Genomic DNA, 22,129 nt, shown 5'->3' with positions numbered 1-22,129 from the left:
CTCAATAAATGGTGCTGGGATAGCTGGCTATCCATATGCAGAAGAATGAAACCGGACCCCTACCTATCACTATATATACTCAAGATGGATTAAAGACTTAAACATAAGACCTCAAACTGTTAAAATCATGGAGGAAATCTAGGAAACGCCTTTCTCAGCATCAGCCTTGGCAAATAATTTATAGTTACGCCCTCAAAAGCAATTGCAACAAAAACAAAACCTGAGAAATGATATCTACTAATAATTTAACTAAATAGCTTCTGCACAGCAAAAGAAACTATCAAAAGAATAAATAGACAACCTAAAGAATGGGGGAAAATTTTGCAAACTTTGTATCCAACAAAGGTCTAATATCAAGAATCTACAAGGAACATAGGCAAAAAACACACAACCCCTTACAAAGTGGACAAAGGACATAAACAGACACTTCTCAAAATAAAACATACACGCAGCCAACATGCATATGAAAAAAAGTTCAACGTCACTAATTATTAGGGAAATGCAAATCAAAACTACAATGAGACACCATCTCTTACCAGTTAGAGTGGGTATTACTAAAAAGTCAAAAAATAACGATATTGGAGATGCTGCGGAGAAAAGGGAACACATATACACTGCTGGTGGGAATGTAAATTAGTTCAGCCACATGGAGAGTAGTTTGGAGATTTCTGAAAGAACTAAAAATAGAACAATCATTTCACCCAGCATCCCCATTATTGGGTATATATCCAAAAGAAAATAAATCATTCTACCAAAAAGACACATGCACCCGTATGTTCAAGACAGCACTATTCACAATAGCAAAGATATGGAATCAACCCAGATGCCTATCAAAGGTGGATTGGATACAGAAAATGTGGTACATATACACCATGAAATACTATGCAGCCATAAAAAGGAACAAAATCATGTCCTTTGTAGCAGTATGGATGCAGCTAGAGGCTATTATCATAAGCAAATTCATGTGGAAACAGAAAATCTAATACCACTTGTTTTCACTTTTAAGTGGGAGCTAAACATTGCATACATACAGCCGTAAAGAGGGTAACAACACACACTAAGGACTACAAGAGGGCAAAGGTTAACTAGAAGGCCAAGGGCTGAAAAACTACCTATTGGGTACTATACTCACTACTAGAATGATGGGTTCAATTGTATTCCAAACCTCAGAATCATGCAATATACCACTGTATAAAATATACCATTGTAATACAATGTATTACAGTGTATACAATATACCATTGTAAAAAACCTGCACTTGTACTTCCTGAATCTAAAATAAAAGTTGAAAAGCTGGAAAAAAGAAAAATAGCAAGAAAAACAGAAGTAAAACAGTCAGCTTTCCACTTGCAGTTATACTTGATCTTAGCCATGCGTTCCTTTCTAAAAGGTAGTACAATTTGGTATTTGTTTACCTTTATTGCCTCAGTTTTTGTCTGACTTACCCATTAGAACCTCACTAAGGCAAGCACTATGTCTGTCTAGAGGAATTGTATTCCAGAAGCTAGCCCAGCAACTATTAAATCGTTGATATTCAGTCAGTATTTTTTGAATGAATGAAAGAAGAAACAAAGAAGAAGAGCAAAAATATAGATTATTATTATTGTGCATAATTCACTACTGAGATTATAAAATGCATAAAGCAATCCCTTCCCATCAGGTATCTTACACTGTAATCAGAGAAAAAAGAATACAAGACGTAAAAAGGAATTGAGAGTGCTGAATGAAGAGACATTGCATGCCTCAGAAGTTCAGAGGAAGAGCAAAGAGTACTGACAGATGGAATTACTAAGGATACCTATAACTAGCCAACAAAGAGAGAAAAGAAAAACATTGGGATTCTTCATCATCATCAACCTCTGAATGTTTTCCATGCTGCAAAAACCATCAGAGTTTCTCTAATATGCTATTTCATGTCAAACCCTAGCTGTCGCAGTGAAAGAATTATGCTTTCAACACTCCGTGAAACCAGGGGTCAGCAGGAAGTCTACCAGTCACTTCAGTGATGACCACCTACAAGACCCTCTAGGATATCACTGAATCCCTGGCCTCTGTGGGTCTATTAGCCCATCTGATGAAAAGGAGGAATCTCAGGGCACCTGGTGCTCTGAAGTATGCTACTCCTGTCCCCTCAGGCTGACTGGAGTGCCCATCTGCCTTAGTTTTCAACAACTGCAAAGAAGCCCAGCATGCAGGGAATGACATATCTACTGGGTAAGGGGGACTGTCAATTCTTAAAATGCTTGTCAGTTACTACAACTGCCTCCAAGGGTCTTTTTCATGCACCGTGGTAATTTTTATGCACCGTGGCAAAATATTTTCAACCTAAGTCCAAACATTTGGCAACTTCCTACACAGCATAATTCAGTATCATTAAGTATGATGATTTTCTAATTTTATCTACATTTTTAGATGACTATCACAGACTTTTCATTTCTGTTTGCTGCTTTTTGCTACATTTTCAGCTGATAGAGCATTAGGCCAATACATATGTCTCCTAGTATTGAGATTATTCATTATTAATCAACATTTTCGGTAAATATGTATTAGAATAACAAATATACAATGAGTTCAGTATGTACACTTCCATGTAATGTATGTGGCTCTATCAATATAACAATTCTAACAACAGTAGCTGTGGGGAGGACACCAGTAACTCATTTCATCATTTTAAATCATACTTAATTATTTGGCCTTTTTTTTTTTTTTTTTTTTTTTTTGAGACAAGAGTCTCACCCTGTCATCCAGGCTGGAGTGCAATGGCACAATCTCAGCTCCTGCAACCTCCACCTCCCTGGTTCAAGCGATTCTCCTGCCTCAGCCTTCCGAGTAGCTGGGGTTACAGGCACACACCACCACGCCCAGCTTTTATTTATTTATTTTTTTGTATCTTTAGTAGAGACAGAGTTTCACCATGTTGGCCAGGCTGGTCTAGAACTCCTGACCTCGTGATCCCCCCACCTCGGCCTCCTAAAGTGCTGGGATTACAGGCATGAGCCACCACACCTGGCTGGCCAATTCATTTCATTCTAAACACTTCGGCAAGAAAACACAGAAATTGATATATAGATCTTGCTTCGTGCTATAAAACATATTTTTCTGCCATTTGTCATCTCTGCAAAATTAAATTTACATGTTTCCCCTAAGCTGAATAAAAATTGGTAAAATGATGGACTCTAGTCTACTGAAGAATAGTTTGTCCATGTATGATTTAACTGTTTTGGTGGATTCAGAAAATGTCCAGGGTTGCCCTAGAAATTTATCTTCCAGTGCTGCCTAATTATCAGAAACAAAGTAGTAAATATTCAAAAATATTCAGCATTTAGCTGAACTGTTTTGATGTCTATTTTAGGATATCCTTTAAAAATTCTAATTGTTCCATCAGAACCCTAAAGCGGAGTCTAGATTTATTTGTGCTTCCAATAGGAATGGGGACCTCTGGAACAGTCACCTGAAGATCACCTGAGAGTTTCAGGATGACTATATGGTGATGCAAATGCCAAACACATGTTCTGTTTTCCCTAAAACCTGACGAACCCTGAAAGTTGGTTGGGCTGTCCAACTGTCTATCAATAAGTAATACCTATTAAATGGTTCTACATGCCTGGCATGATGTTAATAATGGGTGACCAAGATAGACAGGGCTCTGCCTTCATCGGGCTTACATTCTGAACAATTAATTCAAATGTAAGAAATGTAAGAAAACAGAAGAACAAGGTTCAACAGGGAACTATAGCAGGGTGATTTAACTGCAGTTAAAGGTTCAAGAAAGGTTTATTTGAGGAAGGAAAATGAGCTGAAGATACTTTGGAAAATATATAGTAGAAGGAGGAACGTCCAAAAGGTAAGGCAGCATATGGTTTAAGCCTACTGGAACAAATTAACAAGCATGTGGCTGTTTATCAGTAGACAGTGGATTGTGTCCAGATCATCTAACTGAGAGAACAGAACTCTATCATTCTTTAGAAACGAATACAAAATAGAAGTCTCTGTTCCACTCATGACTACTTTTTTGCAAATTATCTAGGACTAGAATGAGACACATTCGTAACTCAGGTGACAGAGTCTACACCTAGATCTGGACTTCATGGTAACATTCACCTTTAGTGACAGAATATTACATACACAATAGAAGAAAAGCCTACCACCATCCTGCTCCCAAAACAGCAGGGCTCTCTCAAAATGCCATCACAACCTGTCTCGTCATTACCTGAATGAAAGTTGGCAACCCTAATTTGCACATTACCTTTCAGGGTCATTAACAATTTTTAAATAACACTATCGAAATGATTGCTTCTTGAACACAATTTTTCTTTCATTAACTTAAAATAAATATCAAGTTTCATTAGACAATATATTTAAAAAATCTTTAAGTTTTAAGGAGAAGAGGAGTTTCTTTAGAGGTTACCTAAATTTTGCCATTGGAAAAAAAAAAAAAAAAAAGCCAGAGAGGTGATTTGACTTGCTAAAGATCATAAAGCTAGAGTCAGAGCTGGAACTAAAATTCTAATTCTTATTCTAACGTAGTTTTCATGATTACATATAGATATTTGTTATCTATATATTTTTTCTCTCAAGCAAATGGGATAATGACTGGATGTAGACCAACAGCCATATTCAGGAAATAACTACTGGTCAACTTATTAATTAGGATTCTATTATGTGACAACTGTAATTTTATAAAATAGAATGAGATCTTAATATTTAATAGTAATAGTGTGGGTTTGAGTCACAATTTGCAGTGATTATAAGCAATGACTATAAGAAACTAGAGAGCAAACTCTGACAGCAAAAGATGTTTAAATATGGCTTTAGTAACGACCCAGTGACAATAACCCCAATTTTCCCAATTCAGTTTGACCTCCATGTTCTGTAGCTTCTTTATTCATTTTGTTGACATATGCAAACAACATTACACACAAGAAGTGCAAGGTAACCTTTCCATCACATTGCCTTAACACACTTGTTCTGCAAAGTATGTGCAGGCATTTCACAGAAAACCCACTAGAAAAATACTCTGCTGGAACACTTTACTAAAGGCAAATTCGATGCTCAAGAAAAGGCCACAGCCACTGATTCTTGCATGTGGCAGCACTCTGTCCCCCATCCTTTTCACAGAGCATCTGCATGCTCTGGGTCTCGTGCAAGGGACATGATCAAAACAACCTTTTGTTCTTCTACATCTCTTCTTCTCCATCCAGGCAAGAAGCTGTAGAGTTACACGGTAGATAATAAGTGGATGGAATCAAGAAATGACACCTTCCATCTGCCGGAATGGCTATTTTGCTCACTTAGTCAGCAACAATGAACCATAGTCTGCCTTGAAAATGATACGCATTCCCCTCCCCATCTCCAACATACACACACACATACACACATTCCAAGGAAAGGTTTAAAGCTTTTTTTTTTTTTCCTCTCTCTCTCTCAAAAAAAAAAAAAAAAAGATAGGGGTGGGCAAGAATGAGCATCTTTCACATTATGCATTTTAGTAAGTATCCAATGCAACTTGCCATGATAACTAAATTTATTATTAACTGTGTATTTCATGATGTTAGTGACAATATGTTAATGTGATTTTTCACGTCCTCCTGCAGTGAACAGATGGCTCCTTTTACTTTACTTTCCACATCAAGTGTGATTATTTCTTGGTGCCAAAAGCCACCTGCCGCTCCTCGGTCTCCAGTCTAATTTTTTATGTTGGTAAAACACAGCAGGACTTGTTATCAGTTGGATGGCGTCTTAATAAAAGGAGACACGCCAACATATTGACATCATGTTCAAGGGGAAATTTCAGCCCCTTCAAACCCTTAGCCCCCTTTTCCCACCTCCTTTCAAAAAGTGAGGAAAGAAAACAAAAAAATAAAAAATAAATGCAAAGATCCCATCAGTTTCAAGATGTTTGATTACAATTATTGGGCCTAGAGCCAAGATGCTGATTTGGTCTCCCTTTGTTCCCAAACCCAAGCACCTCACTCAGGGCTCTGATCTTTCATCCTGTGTAATGATAATTAGCTGTAACATATTCCAAAGTCAAATGTAAGCAGGAATACATTAACATTGAGATCAGTGTCAGGGCAATTTTCACTGAGAAAATGACAAAGAACACACACACACACACACACACAATCAATCAAACATTTCAAGATTCAAATATTCATAAAATCACTTCCAGATCCGTGAATATTAAACTCATTGGCTTGTCTGTCATGTAATGCTTACCTAAAATGCCAAGGGCTCCTAATGTGAATGCGGTGGCTCCCACGGCCCATGCATAACAGAGAAAACATGAGTAATAAACCACGGTAGCTTGCTTTAATTTTTCCTTTCTTCATTAGAACAAAGAGGGATAGTACGTTAGGTGATTTGTGGTCCAAGAAGAGGTCTTCCAGGCGATTGGATGGTATGGCTCTCAACAGCTGGTCCAGCACATTTGGGAACAGCATGTAGAAAAATGCATCAGTGTTTTGAAGATTACCAACTGTGATGATGCATTGGTTATGACACGGTCTAAAAAAGTCAAATTTGCTAGCCACAAACTATATAAATGAATGCTCTTACCATCAGGTTGCACACTCTCAAATTCATGGCTAAGATAAGTCCAAATTTGGTGAAATCTAAACTTTCCACTGATTCCCACTCTCAAGACTGAAAAGAGTGGCAGCATTCTTAGATGTCTGCAATTTCTTTCTAAGAGCCAAGGCATTAAACAGGCAGCTGGTTTCCTAGAATTTAAAAAGTTTATAAAAAGCAGAAGAAAATGCTTATAATGAAAGTATAACTATCTTAATAAAAATCATTCATAATTAATGGTTTTCTTGGGATGAACAACTATAACCAGATTATTCTGCCATAGAGTCTCTCAAATTGATGTAAACGTAACAGCGACTTTTTTATTCCATTCACTCAACTGTCCCTCCAAACAAAAGAGCCTGTATGAAATAGGTCTCTTTGCACTGTTTTGCAGCTTGATTAGCTTGTATTTACATCACACTTTCCTAACATTTTATTATGAAAATTTGAAAACATATAGAAAGTTGAAAAAATTTTTATCAACATCATATCTACCACACAGATTATATAATTATCATTTTATTATACTACTTTTATCATATCTTTCTATCTATACAATCCTCTGTCTCTTCATCAATCCATCTTATTATATCAGATTGAAAATGAGGCCTGGTGCGGTGGCTGATGCCTATAATCCCAGCTGTTTGGGAAACTGAGGTGGGCAGATCACTTAAGGTCAGGAGTTCAAAACCAGCCTGGCCAACATGATGAAACCCCATCTCTACCTAAAGCACAAAATTTAGCCAGGCATGGTGGCAGGCCCCTGTAATCCCAGCTACTCCAGAGGCTAAGGCAGGAGAAATGCTTGAACTCTGGAGGCGGAAGTTACAGTGAGCTGAGATCGTGCCACTGCACTCCAGCCTGGGCGACAGAGCTAGACTCTGTCTCAAAAAAAAAAAAAAAAGAAAGAAAGAAAGAAAAAAAGAAAAAGAAAAATGAATAACCAATAGCCTATCCAGCAAGTGAAATTAAATTTATCTTGACTTTACAATGATTGCTTAATAAAGTGAGGGCCATATTTAGTGGTGTTCATTAATCCATCCAACAAATACTACTTGAATTCCTGCTTTGAGTGTAAGTGCTGAAAATACAGGATTGAATTAAATAACCAAGGTCCCTGACTCCATTGAACTTACAATTTAGTGTGCTTAACAGGAAAAAATAATTAAACAAGTGGCTCTCTAAAACATGCACAGGAAAATATGTCATTAAGATAAGTACGTTAAGCTGGTACTGTTCTTAACTTAAAGGTTATAATAAGGGCAGTAAGAATGTTTGATGCACCACTATATCATGGTTTATAATGAAATCCATAGATAGCAACCTCTCAAAACATATTCACCATGTTACTGATTGAATGAGTAAATTTTAAATGTTACAATGTGAACACTACTTAAAACCTTCAATACTAAGTAGCTGCACTTTAGAAGAGTAGCCTTAAAGGTAAATGAATAATATACAAAGTCAAGTATGTTAACAACTCTATTTTTAACAATCCCATAAAAGACTTTTTGAAGAAAATCCCCTCATATATTTTTGTTGTTTGAACTATTCTGAATAGTATGTTCACCATTAAAGCATTTATGATTTTGTGGAATATAATACAAATGAAATAACAATTTTCTTGTAAAATTGAATGCCTTCACAAATAAGGTAGTGCCAACAAAGATTTCAGAAGTGCTTAAATCCTACATTAGAATATAAAGAAGCTATTATAGACAACAAAAGTTTTAGTTGGTTTTGTTTTGTTTTGTTTTTGAAATGAAGATAGTGGACTTCATTTAAGCTCCTTAGTTTTCGTTTGCTTGTTTTAAATACTGTTTATCAGCTTTGGTTAAACCCATCAGTAGTTTGCAATTACTCTAAGGAAGTTATTTCAATTTGGTAAACTTTCTAAACTATATTGGGACACTTATTATCTGATTATTTAGTGGCTACAATTTATTATCAGTGAAACTACTATGTAAGCCAGTTCTTTATAAGCAGAACTGACGATTTTATAAATAAGGTATTTGTATTAAAGACAAAATACTTAAAGTATTCCCAGACTCAAAAACTAATGGAATTAGGAACATTTGTTTGTAAATATTGTTGTGAACGGAGAGAGGGAATGTAGAAAAGAAGCTCTGGGTCAAATATCTTTATTGCGTACATTAATCTATACACACAATGTTTACTCTTGCCAAATATCTGGAGAGAAAAAAGTTAAAACAATGTAAATATAAATTTGTTCCATGAAAATGCAGACATGTTATGGTTAACTGGAATATGGGTAAATGTTGCCTCTACAATTTTGCTTGGAAAAGCTTTGATAGAATTTTAAAAACAAAGACACAACCAGGAAAATCTGATCCAGTTTTTAATCATTTCTATACCTTACTTCGCAAATTAAGTCTCAATGTTCTTTCTTTCTCAGACTTCATAGTATTTCCTGAAGGGTTTTTGCTTAAATAAAAAATATGACCCAGTTAAAATAGTGAAATAACAATATCACAGTTAATTTTTATGTTATTTTCTATCTTGTTCTATTTGGTTTTACTAAACACAAATGGGCCTTATCCTTGAGCTAATTCAGAAATGTAGCCTATGCCCTAATACAGAAAATTGCCATTCATTGACTGCATATTCAATATATTTTAATTAATGATTAAATAAGTCTTTATTCACCGACTCTACAGTTAATCTGAAAATTTAAGTTTCCATTTAGTGGAATTCCACTCTGGCCAAGATGTAGTAAAAAGGATTGGAGTTACCTTTTCATCTAAAACAATCAAAAACGGAAAAAATAGATGAAATAGTTCACATAATATGCAAAATATAAAACAACAGTTCACAAAATGCTGGATATCACGGAATGAAAGGCAGTAATTTCTAAGAGGTTAAAAACAAGTGACATGAGTACTATGATTTCCCCAGCTTAGTTTCTGGAGAGAGTTTTGAAGCAACAGCACAGACAGGGAACCCAATCGAAACTCAGTGGAAACCTATGGCAAGGAGATTAGGCTGAGAGCCTAGAGAAACCAAAGAAGCTAGACTCTGCCAGGCATAGCACTGGAGAAAAAAGAGTTGCACAGAGAGAGAACTCCAGAGAGCTTTACAGGGTCCCCCAGTGAGTATTCAGCTGGGTATTGATCAGGGCATGTATATGAGAAAACTACTGAGGCTAACGAAAGATGCACCTGGAAAGACTAGAGATAACAGTATCCAGTGGTCACTCAGGGCTGGGAGGAATTACTGTTCCAAACAGGCTCATTTGTCAGGGGTGTTGGGTAGAGTACATAGAAAGATCTCTTCACAGTAAAGAGGAAGAATTAGCCCCAGACTGAGTACTATCCTTGTGCCATCTAAGAAATCTTAAAAGCAGACGCAAAAGAATTGAACTGTTTCCAAGTAATTTATCTGCATCCCAAAACAAAACTCAAGACCATTTATAGGGATACAAAAATATCAAGCACCCAGTCAGGTAAAATTCACAATGTTTGGCATCTAATTAAAACTTATCAGGCATGCAAAGAAACAGGAAATACAAGCCATAATAAGGAGATAAGCAATCAATCAAAACCGAACCAGAACGGACACAGAGGTTAGAATTGCAGAAAATGAAATTAAAAGTTATTCTAACTGTATTCCATGTGTTCAGAAAGTTAAGTAGATATTAAAAAACCCAAATTGAACTTCTAGGGTTGAACACTACAATATGTGAGGTGAAAAATGTACTGGATGAATTAATAGCAGAGCAGACATTGGAGAAGAAAAGATTAGTGAACTTGAAGAGATAGCAACAGAAACTATCTGAAATCAAGCACAAGGAGAAAAGGTAATTATAATGAGTAGGGCATCTATGGAGTCCCTAAGGGATAGAAGAGACAGAATAAAACACATTTGAAGAAATAATGGGCGCAAAGCTTTTCAAAGTCGATGAAACCTGTAAACCTACAGATTCAAGTAGCTCAGTAAACCCCAAGCAAAGAAAATAAGAAAACTATTCCAAGACACTTCATGATAAAACTGGGCAAAACCACTGATAAAGAGAAAAACCCTAAAGATAGAGAAAAATGGACATGTTAAAAATAATAGCAAAGTTCCACCTGAAACAGCAAGAGAGAAGATGGTAGAGCAACAGCTCCGAGGTCCTGAAACTTAAAAAGAAAAAATATGTCAAATAGAATTCTATACCCCGAGAAAATACCTTTGAATATTACTATGAAATATATTTCAGATGTTCAAATTTGGAAGAATTCATCTCCAGCAGACCTGCACTACTAAGAAGGAAAATGATAACGTAGAGATATAGATCCACACAAAAGAGTGAACGCCGGTAACTGTAATTACATGGATAAATATATGATTTAAAAAAAAAAAAACTTAAATCTTAGAAGACAACTGAGTGGCTGGAGGTGAAACCTGGGCTGGAGGGGTGGGGTGAGAAGGCGCCGCGCTAGTTAAAGGGCAAAGGTTGCCTTGCGCCTGCGCCTTGTGCTCCTGACTGGCTGCGCTCCCTGCCCCCAACACCGCCGTGGCCTGGGAAACGGTCCCAGAGCTGCTGAGCCGACCTACTGGTGTCATGGCAGCCCCGAAGACAGCAGCTGTGGGGCCGTTGGTGGGAGCGGTGGTCCAGGGCACCAACTCCACTCGCTTTCTGGTTTTCAATTCAAAAACAGCGGAACTACTTAGTCATCACAAAGTGGAATTAACACAAGAGTTCCCAAAAGAAGGATGGGTGGAACAAGACCCTAAGGAAATTCTTCAGTCTGTCTACGAGTGTATAGTGAGAACGTGTGAGAAACTTGATGAACTGAATATTGATATATCCAACATAAAAGCTGTTGGTGTCAGCAATCAGAGGGAAACCACTGTAATCTGGGACAAGTTAACAGGAGAGCCTCTCTACAATGCAGTGGTGTGGCTTGATCTAAGAACCCAGACTACTGTTGAGGATCTTAGTAAAAAAATTCCAGGAAATAGTAACTTCGTCAAGTCTAAGACAGGCCTTCCACTCAGCACTTACTTCAGTGCAGTAAAACTTCGTTGGATGCTTGACAATGTGAGAAACGTCCAAAAGGCTGTTGAAGAAGGTAGAGCTCTTTTTGGTACCATTGATTCATGGCTTATCTGGAGTTTGACAGGAGGAGTTAATGGAGGTGTGCATTGTACAGATGTAACAAATGCAAGTAGGACAATGCTTTTTAATATCCATTCTTTGGAATGGGATAAAGAGCTCTGTGACTTTTTTGAAATTCCAATGGACCTTCTTCCAAATGTCTTCAGTTCTTCTGAGATCTATGGCCTAATTAAAACTGGAGCCCTGGAAGGTGTGCCAATATCTGGGTGTTTGGGGGACCAATGTGCTGCATTAGTAGGACAAATGTGCTTCCAGGAGGGACAAGCCAAAAACACCTATGGAACAGGTTGCTTCTTACTGTGTAATACAGGTCGTAAATGTGTGTTTTCTGAACATGGCCTTCTGACCACAGTAGCTTACAAACTAGGCAGAGAGAAGCCAGCATATTATGCACTGGAAGGTTCTGTTGCTATAGCAGGTGCTGTTATTCGTTGGCTAAGAGACAATCTTGGAATTATAGAGACCTCAGGAGATATTGAAAGACTTGCTAAAGAAGTAGGAACTTCTTATGGCTGTTACTTTGTCCCAGCCTTTTCAGGGTTATATGCACCTTATTGGGAGCCCAGTGCAAGAGGGATACTCTGTGGCCTCACTCAGTTTACCAATAAATGTCATATTGCTTTTGCTGCGTTAGAAGCTGTTTGTTTCCAAACCCGAGAGATTTTGGAAGCCATGAACCGTGACTGTGGAATTCCACTTCGTCATTTGCAGGTAGATGGAGGAATGACCAACAACAAAGTTCTTATGCAACTACAAGCAGATATTCTTCATATTCCAGTAATAAAACCCTTTATGCCTGAAACAACTGCACTAGGAGCTGCCATGGCAGCAGGGGCTGCAGAGGGAGTAAGCGTTTGGAGCCTTGAACCCCAGGCTTTGTCAGTTCTCAGGATGGAACGATTTGAACCACAGATCCAGGCCACAGAAAGTGAAATTCGTTATGCCACATGGAAGAAAGCCGTAATGAAGTCAATGGGTTGGGTTACCCGTCAGTCTCCTGAAAGTGGTGATCCTTCTATCTTCTCTAGTCTGCCTTTGGGATTTTTTATAGTGAGTAGCATGGTAATGCTAATTGGGGCAAGATATATATCGGGTGTACCATAATAATACCAGCTATGGAGTCCCAAGATGTAAACATTTTACATAATGAAAGCATACAGCAGTTCTGCCTCTTAATATAATGACACTATTATAGACTCTGATTTTGTTTATAAACCACTTGCTACATGACCCATGAAAACCCTAGACTTGTGACCTGAAATAAAGAAAATACGTTAGAAGAGCACTGTAGAAATATTGGGTGTGTTTTTTTTAACATCGACAGGGTTGGGCCAGCCATCTTGAAGGCTGGCCCCCTCCATTGCCATAACATTCTGCCCCATTCTTTCTAAAATATAGGCTATTCAGATTCTATTCATGGAATCTTTTTATCAACTATCCTCTAACACTTATGGACCCAGATTTGGTTCTTTGTGTTACACACACTTGATTAAGAGGTGTAATTAATCTGCTAAAATTAAGGGACTTTTTGTCATTGTTATTCTTGTTTTTAATAGGCTACAAGTCCTCCTTTCTACATATTAGACAGACTACATCTTAACTGAATGTTTAATGGAAATATTTGCTAAATTCTTACAATAGAAATTTAGTATTCTCATAGCTTAGATATTTTCCTGAAAAATATTTGCCAAATTGAAATTTGTTAGACAATTTACATGGTCTCACTAATTACTATTTTACTGAATTATTGTGTGAATCCTAGAGGGACAGGGACACTATTTCCCTTTTTTATATCATGTCTATATCATATAGAGTAGCTCATTTATAAGTTAAAAGTACATTGTAGTCAGTAGATTATAACATGGATGGTCCTAAATACTTTAAGGTAAACAGCTATATACATTTTGGGGCAATGTGTATACATATTATTTATCAGGAGAAACCTACAAAGGCAGTATTTAAAAGTTAAGTATGTTTTATGCTGCTACAAAAAGTATATTATGATTGCACCAATATTTCTTATAACTTACCCTTTTATTTAATATATTAGCTGGATATATGCTGGGAAAAAACACTGGAATATTTCAGAAAATATTGCTTTCAAGTAGGAAAAAACAAATGACTGTTCAAACAAAAATAATAATATAGTATGAAATGTAAGCATGTCTAAAAGAAAACAATAGCAAAGAAGAGGATAAATGAAGGTGTAGTAGTTTGAGACTCATATACTGTGTGGAAAATGATGTATCACTTGAAGTTATAGTGATAATGAAAGATATATACTATAAATCCTGAAATAACAAAACGTTATAATTAAAAATATACACTAGAACTACTAAAATATTCAATTCTAAAGATAAAAAACAGATGAGGAACAAAGAAAAGGTAGGAAAATATATTTAACCCTAACCATACCAACAAGCACGTTAAATGTAAATGATTTGATTATCCCAATTAAAAAGGAAACTTGTCAGATTTAAAAAATAAGACCAAAATATACACTGCCTCCAAGAAACATACTTTACACATAAGAGAAAAAAGGTCAAAAGTAAAATGATAGAAAATGGATATACCAAGTTAATAATAATAAAAAAGAAATATCAGAAAGTAAATTTCAAAACAAAGAATATTAAAAGTGATAAGATCATTTGCAATAATAATGGGGTAAATTCAAGAGGACATAGCAATTCTAAATATTTATGCACCTCATGATGGAGCTTCAAAATACATAAAATCTTATAGAACTGAAAGGAAAAATAAAAGGTTGTGCAATTACAGGAAGATATTTCAATACCTCTTCCTCAATATTTGATAGAAAAAGTAGTTAAGAATTTACTAAGATATGGATTTTAACAATACTATCAAACAACATGACTTAATTGACATTTATGGAAAATGCCACCCAACAATAGGAGAATACATATTCTTTTCAAGTGCACAGTGAATATTTACCAAGATTGACCATATAGAGGCCAAAAAGCAAGCCTCAAAAAATTAAAAAAGGTTTCTTACAAAGTATGGTGTCTGAGCACATTAGAATTATACATCGACACTAGAAAAATCTTTAGAAAAGTCCCCAAACATTTGAAAACTAAGTGACAAACGTTAAAATAATTGATAAGTTAAAGAGATAAAGAGGGAAAATAGAAAGTATCTGGAATTGGGTGAAAATGAAAGCACAACATATTAAAATTTATGAGAGATTGTTAAAACAGTACTTAAGAAGAATTTTATAGAACTAAATGCCTGTATTAGAAGGGAGAAAAGGTCTTAAATCACTAACCTCTGCTTCTACCTTAAGAAACGAGAAATAGAGTAATAAATTAAGCCCAAGCTAAATAGAAGAAGTAAAGAAATAGTAAAGATGAGAGCAGTAGTAATCAATTAATTCTAAAGAAAATACAAAACAGATATAGAAAATAGAAAACAATGACAAAATGGCAAAATTGATATAACCAAAAGTTCGCTCTTTCAGAGTGTGAATATGATAAACTTTTAGCCTCTGTTACTAGAAAAAAAGGAGAGAAGACAAAAATTATCCATATCAGGAATGAGATTGACATTACTACTACAGGTCCTGTAGGATATTAAGGATAGTAAAATGAGAATATAGAAATATTATGAAAACCTTATGCCAGTAAATTTGATGACTTAGATAAGATGAACAAATTCATTGGAAAACACAAACTTCTTAAACTCAGGAAAATATAGATAACCAGAATGGCTCTATATCTCTTAAAAATATTGAATTTCTAGCTTAAAACCCCCCTTACAAAGAAAACCTCAAGCTCAAGTGGCTTCTTTCACACTTATAAGGAAGAAATAATGCCTATTCTACACAAATTTTTCCAGAAGACTGTAAAGAAGGGAATGTTCTCAAACTCATTCCATGAGGCCAGGTTTATAGCATTATCCTGGTTCCAACACCAGGAAAAGAAGATGTTACAAGAAAAAACAACTGTGGACCAATATCTGTCATAAACATGGATGCAAAAATTCTGAACAAAATTTTAGCAAATTAGTTTATCAATATTTGAAAAGAATAATACATCATGACCAAGTGAGGGAATGTAACAATAGGATAATGAGTCAGCATAATTAGAAGACTCAATGTACTTCACCAGATTAACAAACTAAAAAAGAAAAACTACATGAGATAGAAACTACACAGTAACCAGAATACCTAAAAAACAAAACAAACAAAAAAAGAGTGCCTCTACCAAATGCTAGTAAAGATGTAGAAGAACTTGCCTTTCATGTTTCTTGTGAAAATATAAAATAGTGTAAGCACTTTGGAAAACACTTTGAGAATTTCTTCAAAAATTAAATATACATATGATCCTAGGTATTTACCCAAGAGAAATGAGAACATATGTCCATACAAAGACTTGTTCACAGGACTTATTATGGCCAAAAGTTGTTTACAACTCAAATGGCCACCAACAGGTAGAAAGATAAACAAACTATGATATATCCACACAATGGGATACTATTTAGTAACAAAAAGAAATGAACTATTGGTAAACACTATAACATAGTTGAATTTCAAAATAATTAAAGGAAATAAGCCAGACAAAAAGAGTATAGTATGATCCTGTCCTTAGAAGATTCTAGAAAATTCAAAGTATTGTACAGTGTCAGAAAGCAGATCAGTAGCTGCCTGGGAGCTGGGAGAGGGGTGATGAGAAATTGGCAGGAAGGCTTAGGAGGCATGATTTTAAAGGGGCACAAAGAAAATTTGGGGGGTGAATAATATATTTATTATAGTAATTATTGCGGTGGTTTGGAGGATAAATACATATGTCAAAATTAATCAAATCAAACACTTTAAATATTTGCAGTCAATAATACCTCAGTAAAACTATTTTTAAAAGGAGAAAATTATCTTCAAACTCTTAAGGAATATAGCCAAAGTTTATTCAAGTAGCTTAATCTCTGCTCTTTATTATGCATACTGATGTATCCTCACTGAGTCTGCAGTGAGCTAGCATGGGGTGTACCAGTTCCTCTCTATCAGGTCTGTGAGCTCTATTTGAAGTCATTTGTGTGATTAGGCTGGAGAAGTACATGATAATGTCTACAATCATTTAAAACAAATTAATTTCTCATTTCATTCTATCCAGTCATAACTCTCCTTCTGGGACCTATTCCAAATGACCTTATGAAGAGTTACAAACAAAGATGTCATAAGAAAATCAGAAATAAAAGTCCTCAAACTCAGCATCTCACTCTCACTCCTTCCATATGCACATTCCTGTGCTTATCAGCTTATCTTTTTTAGGTATCTTTGCCTTTAAAAGTCTCATTTTCTTAACTTAACTCATAGGATATTGGTAAATTACAATACTTTGCCCCAAGGCTATAAAGGAGCTTCTGTATATTTTATTATAAAATTATCTAATTAATAATTTCTCTATATTGCCACTAAGCAGAACTACATGGTGAAATTATGATGATGGGGTCTCACTGCATGCATGTTATGAAACAGCAAGTCATCATTTAATGTCAGGCATATGTGCGAGTGAGAGAGCATGAGCTGGAACACTAACCAGGAGAAAGAAAAGCACCTAATTCTGATGCTATTTTCTGAGAAGCCATTTTGTAAATTTAAGTTGTGGCTGGGAGGGGAGGAGGACAGTAAGAAAGAATAGTGAGAGAGAGAAAAAGTTGGAGGACAGGAAGAGAAAGAGAGAGAGAGGAGAAGAAGAAAAGAGAAACAAGGTGAGGAAGGGAAAGAAATGTTAAAGGTATCCGAAGAGAAGACAGATGTATTATTAAATCTAATTAAAAACACCTCATGTGATATAAATGTAGAAGCAGCACTAAACAGCTAGATCATTTCTAACTGAGCTCTGGGAATGGAAACCATATACACTGCACTGAGAGAGATAAGCATCTCCCCCTCCCCACCCTACTCAGAATCTGAATTATTATCTGTTTGTGTGTGATGTCTGGTGCTTATATTATCATTTTGATATTAATATTCATAATCTACCAAGGAACCTATTGTTTCACTCATGGTAAGCCCTGGTTCTCAATGCATGAGTCTAAATGTTACATTATACAATCCTCATTTTGGTGGGAAATTATGTACCAGCTCTATGACTGCTCTATATGGAAAATTTGCTTTCATGCCTTTTTTTTAAATCTTGTGAACTAATAAGATCCCCTAGGGTAATCTTCCAGCAAAGTCTAGAATAAATACAATACCATCTCAGTAAGTCACCTACTTTAACCTCCCACTGAAATGACAGCTGTATAGTCTGTCTATATTCTGATTGTTTCAATCAATACAAAATGAATAAACTTAATAAACTTAATATTTAAATAGCCGCCATCGTTTCCATCAACAACCTTTACAGCTCAATTTATTTGAGGCTTGGAGAAATTGCATGTGATCCTTGTTCTCTATGTGTTTAGCATACATTATACTTCATTATCATATCAGCCCTCAACAAAATGATTTATTTTAGAAAAGAAAACAAGAGAAGGCCTTGACCTTTGGTGGGAAAAAAAAACAGAAGGTGGTAAAACTGTAGTGTTAATCTCATATTAAACTATCTATGAAATTCAGTTTACTGTTACGAAAACTAACAAACCTTTCTTATATTCAGTTATTAGAATATGTTTTTCAAGTGTCATAGGAAAGTCAAGTTTGGAAAATATTTATAATGCCAAAAATAGTAAGGAAACACTATACTGTCTACACCAGTAGCTTTGAAACAGAGTTGAGCAAAACCAGGACAAAAATGTTCTAGTAACTACAAATAATGATAACTCTATTTTGTTTAGATTTTTCTCCAAACAGAGGTAGACAATATGCTTAATTGCACCTCCCTGCTTCCACCTTTGTGGGCCTCAGCAATGTGACCAGAGCAGGGGATGAATAGACAACCTGGGAAAGAATCTTTAATTAGGTTCTCTCTCTCTCTCTCTCTCTCTGCTCGCTCTCTCTCTCTCTCTCTCTCTCTCTGCTCTCTCTCTCCTCTGAGAAAAAGTTTGTCTGGCCTCAAGTGCATGTCACTGAATCAACTGATCACTTCTTCCACATTCTATTTCAAATAGGTCATAGATATTTACCATTAGCTCGGTTTTACAATTAACAACATTGAGGAAAATAACAAGAAAATCATCTTCACCATCCAAAAAAGTTATAGCGTTAGCATTTAGGAGATGATTCATCTGGGGAATATGATTAGTTCTGTAGAGTTTGGTATTCTCAAAAATAGTGTTCTCAAAGAAAACTCCAAGACTACATTCATGTGCAAGAAGAGGTTGTAGTTAGGTAAGGCTCAAGAGACCGTCTAATCCAACATCATCTAATACAACGAAGTAGGTGAAAATTTTAAGTCACTTACTAGATGTCATTAAAACATGTTGAAAGAAAGATTAGAAAAAAAGTTTTTAGATTTTTAATGTTCCTTTAATTTCACCCAATTGATAGTGCTTTTCTTGGACTACATCTACCTATACCTACTATCTAAAAGATGAAAGTGAAGGTAATAATAACCATTTATTAGACTTCTTATGAAACTTAAGTAATGTCTTGACCAATGAATAATTTGGGGCACATTTACATACTCATACACGCATACAAATTCTATGGCCCATTAAGGCAGATGCATTCTGTAAGATTCTGAACTATAATGAAATAATTCTCTGTTCACTCATGATTTTCTATTCCTGAAAAAAAAAATGTTTACAGATTCTCTGGGGAATCATTTCTTTAGTCACAAAATGTGCCAGAAATTGGCAAGTGAACTGGCAGGTGTATCATTCTTTTCTAGATACAAAGCTTGTTACTAACTTCCGTAACATTTGTTTCCTTTCAGATTTGCCAGTTCATCCCTTCCTATCAAAGCAAGAAGGAAATTTCCTTCTCCTTCTCCTGTTTGTCTCTGTCTTTTCCCTTCTTCATTCTCTTCTTTGTCTTTTTCTTTTTTTCTGAAACAAATTCATTGAGTCATATCATATGGTATTTACTACTCGTATTCACAAACATCAAAAGGATGGCAATCTGTTTAATATCCTGCAGATGAACATGCGCTAAAAAGTGGCATTGGCAATTGGGCATTTGCTGCCCACTGGGCACCAAGCAGCGATGTGCTAAAGATTTGGCGTGCTGTTCCATAGAGAAGAATGACATTCATTACAGTTGTATCAAAAACAAATTATCTACCAAATGTTTGCCTCAATAAGTACTTGGACAATCATTTGTCTGTCTTTCATTCATCCCTTCACAGCTTCTACCCTTCAGCTCTTGTCAATGTCCAGTACTTTGTATTTGTGTTCTTCTCTCATTTGTTTTTGTGAGTTCACTACAGTTTTACTTTCTTATACCAGCCCCGACATGTATTATGAGAATCATGCAATGCCCAAATAAGAGGAACAAGGACAAAAGCAAAATATTTTAATAGCATCTCATGGTGTCTCATTTTTGTCATGTAACATATAGCTGCTACTGGAGAACTGCAGGTGTTTACTTTTCATTTTCCAGATGTCAAAGACTGTTATAAGTCAACCTACAATTTAGAAAGAGAAACTTTTACATTTAAAATATATCCCATCGTAGTTCATTTTGCTCCTATAACAGAATACCTGACACCGAGTAATTTATAATAAACAGAAATGTATTGGCTCACAGTTCAGGAAAAAGGGAAATCGTAGATCAAGGGGCCAGCATCTTGTGAGGGCCTTCTTGCTGTGACGTTGCATGGTGGAAGGCAGAAGGTAAGAGGGGACTAACCTGCCCTTTTATAACAGCACCAGTCCCACTCATCAGGGTGGAGCCCTCATGGCCTAATCACCACTCCAAGTTCCTACCTCTTACAGCTGTTACAATGGCAATTAAATGTCAAAATCTGTTTTGGAGGAAACAAACGTTGAAACTATAGCATACACCTCATGAATTTTAGCTGGAAATTAGAAATCACAGATGTCAGACCCGTTATCTTAAAGATTTAGAAACTGGGTTGCAGAGGAAGTTATGGTTCCAGGTCCAAGGATTGGTTTGTGCCTGATAATGCAGGGATTAGAACCCAGGGGAGGTTTCTTCTATACGACACTGCCAATTTTCTTTGAAGATTTCAATTTTAAGAATAAAAACAGTTTTCTCCAAGCTCATATTTGGAGATATTTGTAAATGCAGTAATAATCACACAGGTGTTTCTCTCCAACATTCAATTAATTCCTGAGGAAAGAGGTGTGTCAGGGGAACTGAATTTAAAATTGCTTTTCTCTTCCTTCCCCTTCATTCACACTTTTAGTTCAGGCATCACTATTATCCCCTGCCTGATATGGTACAGTAAACTGATTATCTTGTTCCATCTGTAGTTTATCCTCGACATTTGTAATATGATTCTCCCTCCTTTCTGATTCCTTCCCCTTCTAATCTCTGGCACTGTTGGATTTTAACATCGTTTTCCCCCCAGGTCCCCAGATTCATCTTGGAAAGGTTACAACCCCTCACCTTATGACCCCTAGAAAGTCCCTGGTCTTTTTATCTTAAGACAGAGCCTTCTAGGTTTTCCCATGCTTTTCAGAAAGGAAGATCCGAGCTCCAGCTCCGCATTCTCTCAAAGCCCTCCTGGTTGTTTTCATGGATGTTTCTTGAGCATCTTCTTCCTGAGTCCTTGCTCATCGGCACGATGTTTGTGGGCTCTATTTGGTGTTGCCACAGGTGTTCTTAATCATCGCAGATCTGGATGATCAAGACAACAATTCATGACTCCAAGGAAGGGGGGTGATAAAAAGGCAAGAGGCGGTAAAAAGGCAAGGCACAGAATGGGCAAAAATATTTGCAAATAATATATCCGATGAGGGATTAATATCCAGAATATATAAAGAAATCCTACCACTCAATAACAAAAAATAAAAACAAAAACAAAAGCAACCAAATTAAAAACTGAGCAAAGGACTTTAATAGACATTTCTCTAAAAAAGATATACAAATGGCCAGTAAAAACAGGAAAAGATGCTTAACATCATTAGTCATCAGGGAAATGCAAATCACAATCACAGAAAGATACTGTTAGGATGGCTATTCAATTAAAAAAAACAGAAATAAGTGTTGGAGAGGATGTGGAAAAATTAAGACCTTTGTGCATTGCTAGTGGTAATATAAAATGTTGCAGTTGTTGTGGAAGACAGTATGGCAGTTCCTCAAAAAGTAAACATAGAATTACCATAAGTCAGCAATTCCACTTCTATCTATACACTCAAAAGGAGTGAAAACATGGGTTCAAACAGATATATGTACATCAATGTTCATAGCAACATTATTCACAATAGCCAAAATTTGGAAGCAACACAAATGTTTGTGGAAAGATTAATGAATAAACAAAATCTGCTATGTACAATCAATGAAATACTATTCAGCCTTAAAAAGGAGTGGGATGCTGACATTTGCTACAAAATGGATGAGCCTTGAGAACAATA

General features: G+C 35.9%; 1 protein-coding gene across 1 annotated transcript; it reads left to right on the top strand.

The window, feature by feature from the left end:
• The first annotated feature begins 11,053 nt into the window (after window positions 1-11,053).
• On the top strand, window positions 11,054-12,977 carry GK2 (glycerol kinase 2). Its single transcript, XM_004038874.5, has one exon. The coding sequence runs from the start codon at window positions 11,135-11,137 to the stop codon at window positions 12,794-12,796; it is 1,662 nt and encodes a 553-aa protein (XP_004038922.4). The 5' UTR covers window positions 11,054-11,134; the 3' UTR covers window positions 12,797-12,977.
• Window positions 12,978-22,129: the final 9,152 nt, after the last annotated feature.

This window comes from Gorilla gorilla, chromosome 3, assembly GCF_029281585.2.
Source record: "Gorilla gorilla gorilla isolate KB3781 chromosome 3, NHGRI_mGorGor1-v2.1_pri, whole genome shotgun sequence".
In the NCBI taxonomy this organism is placed as follows: Eukaryota; Metazoa; Chordata; class Mammalia; order Primates; family Hominidae; genus Gorilla; species Gorilla gorilla.
The sequence above is the reverse complement of the archived record's forward strand: the minus strand, read 5'-3'. Positions and strand labels throughout refer to the sequence as shown.

Excerpts from the sequence above, each read along its gene's own strand:
- GK2 (XM_004038874.5), top strand. The coding sequence starts at position 11,135 with ATGGCAGCCCCGAAGACAGCAGCTGTGGGGCCGTTGGTGGGAGCGGTG.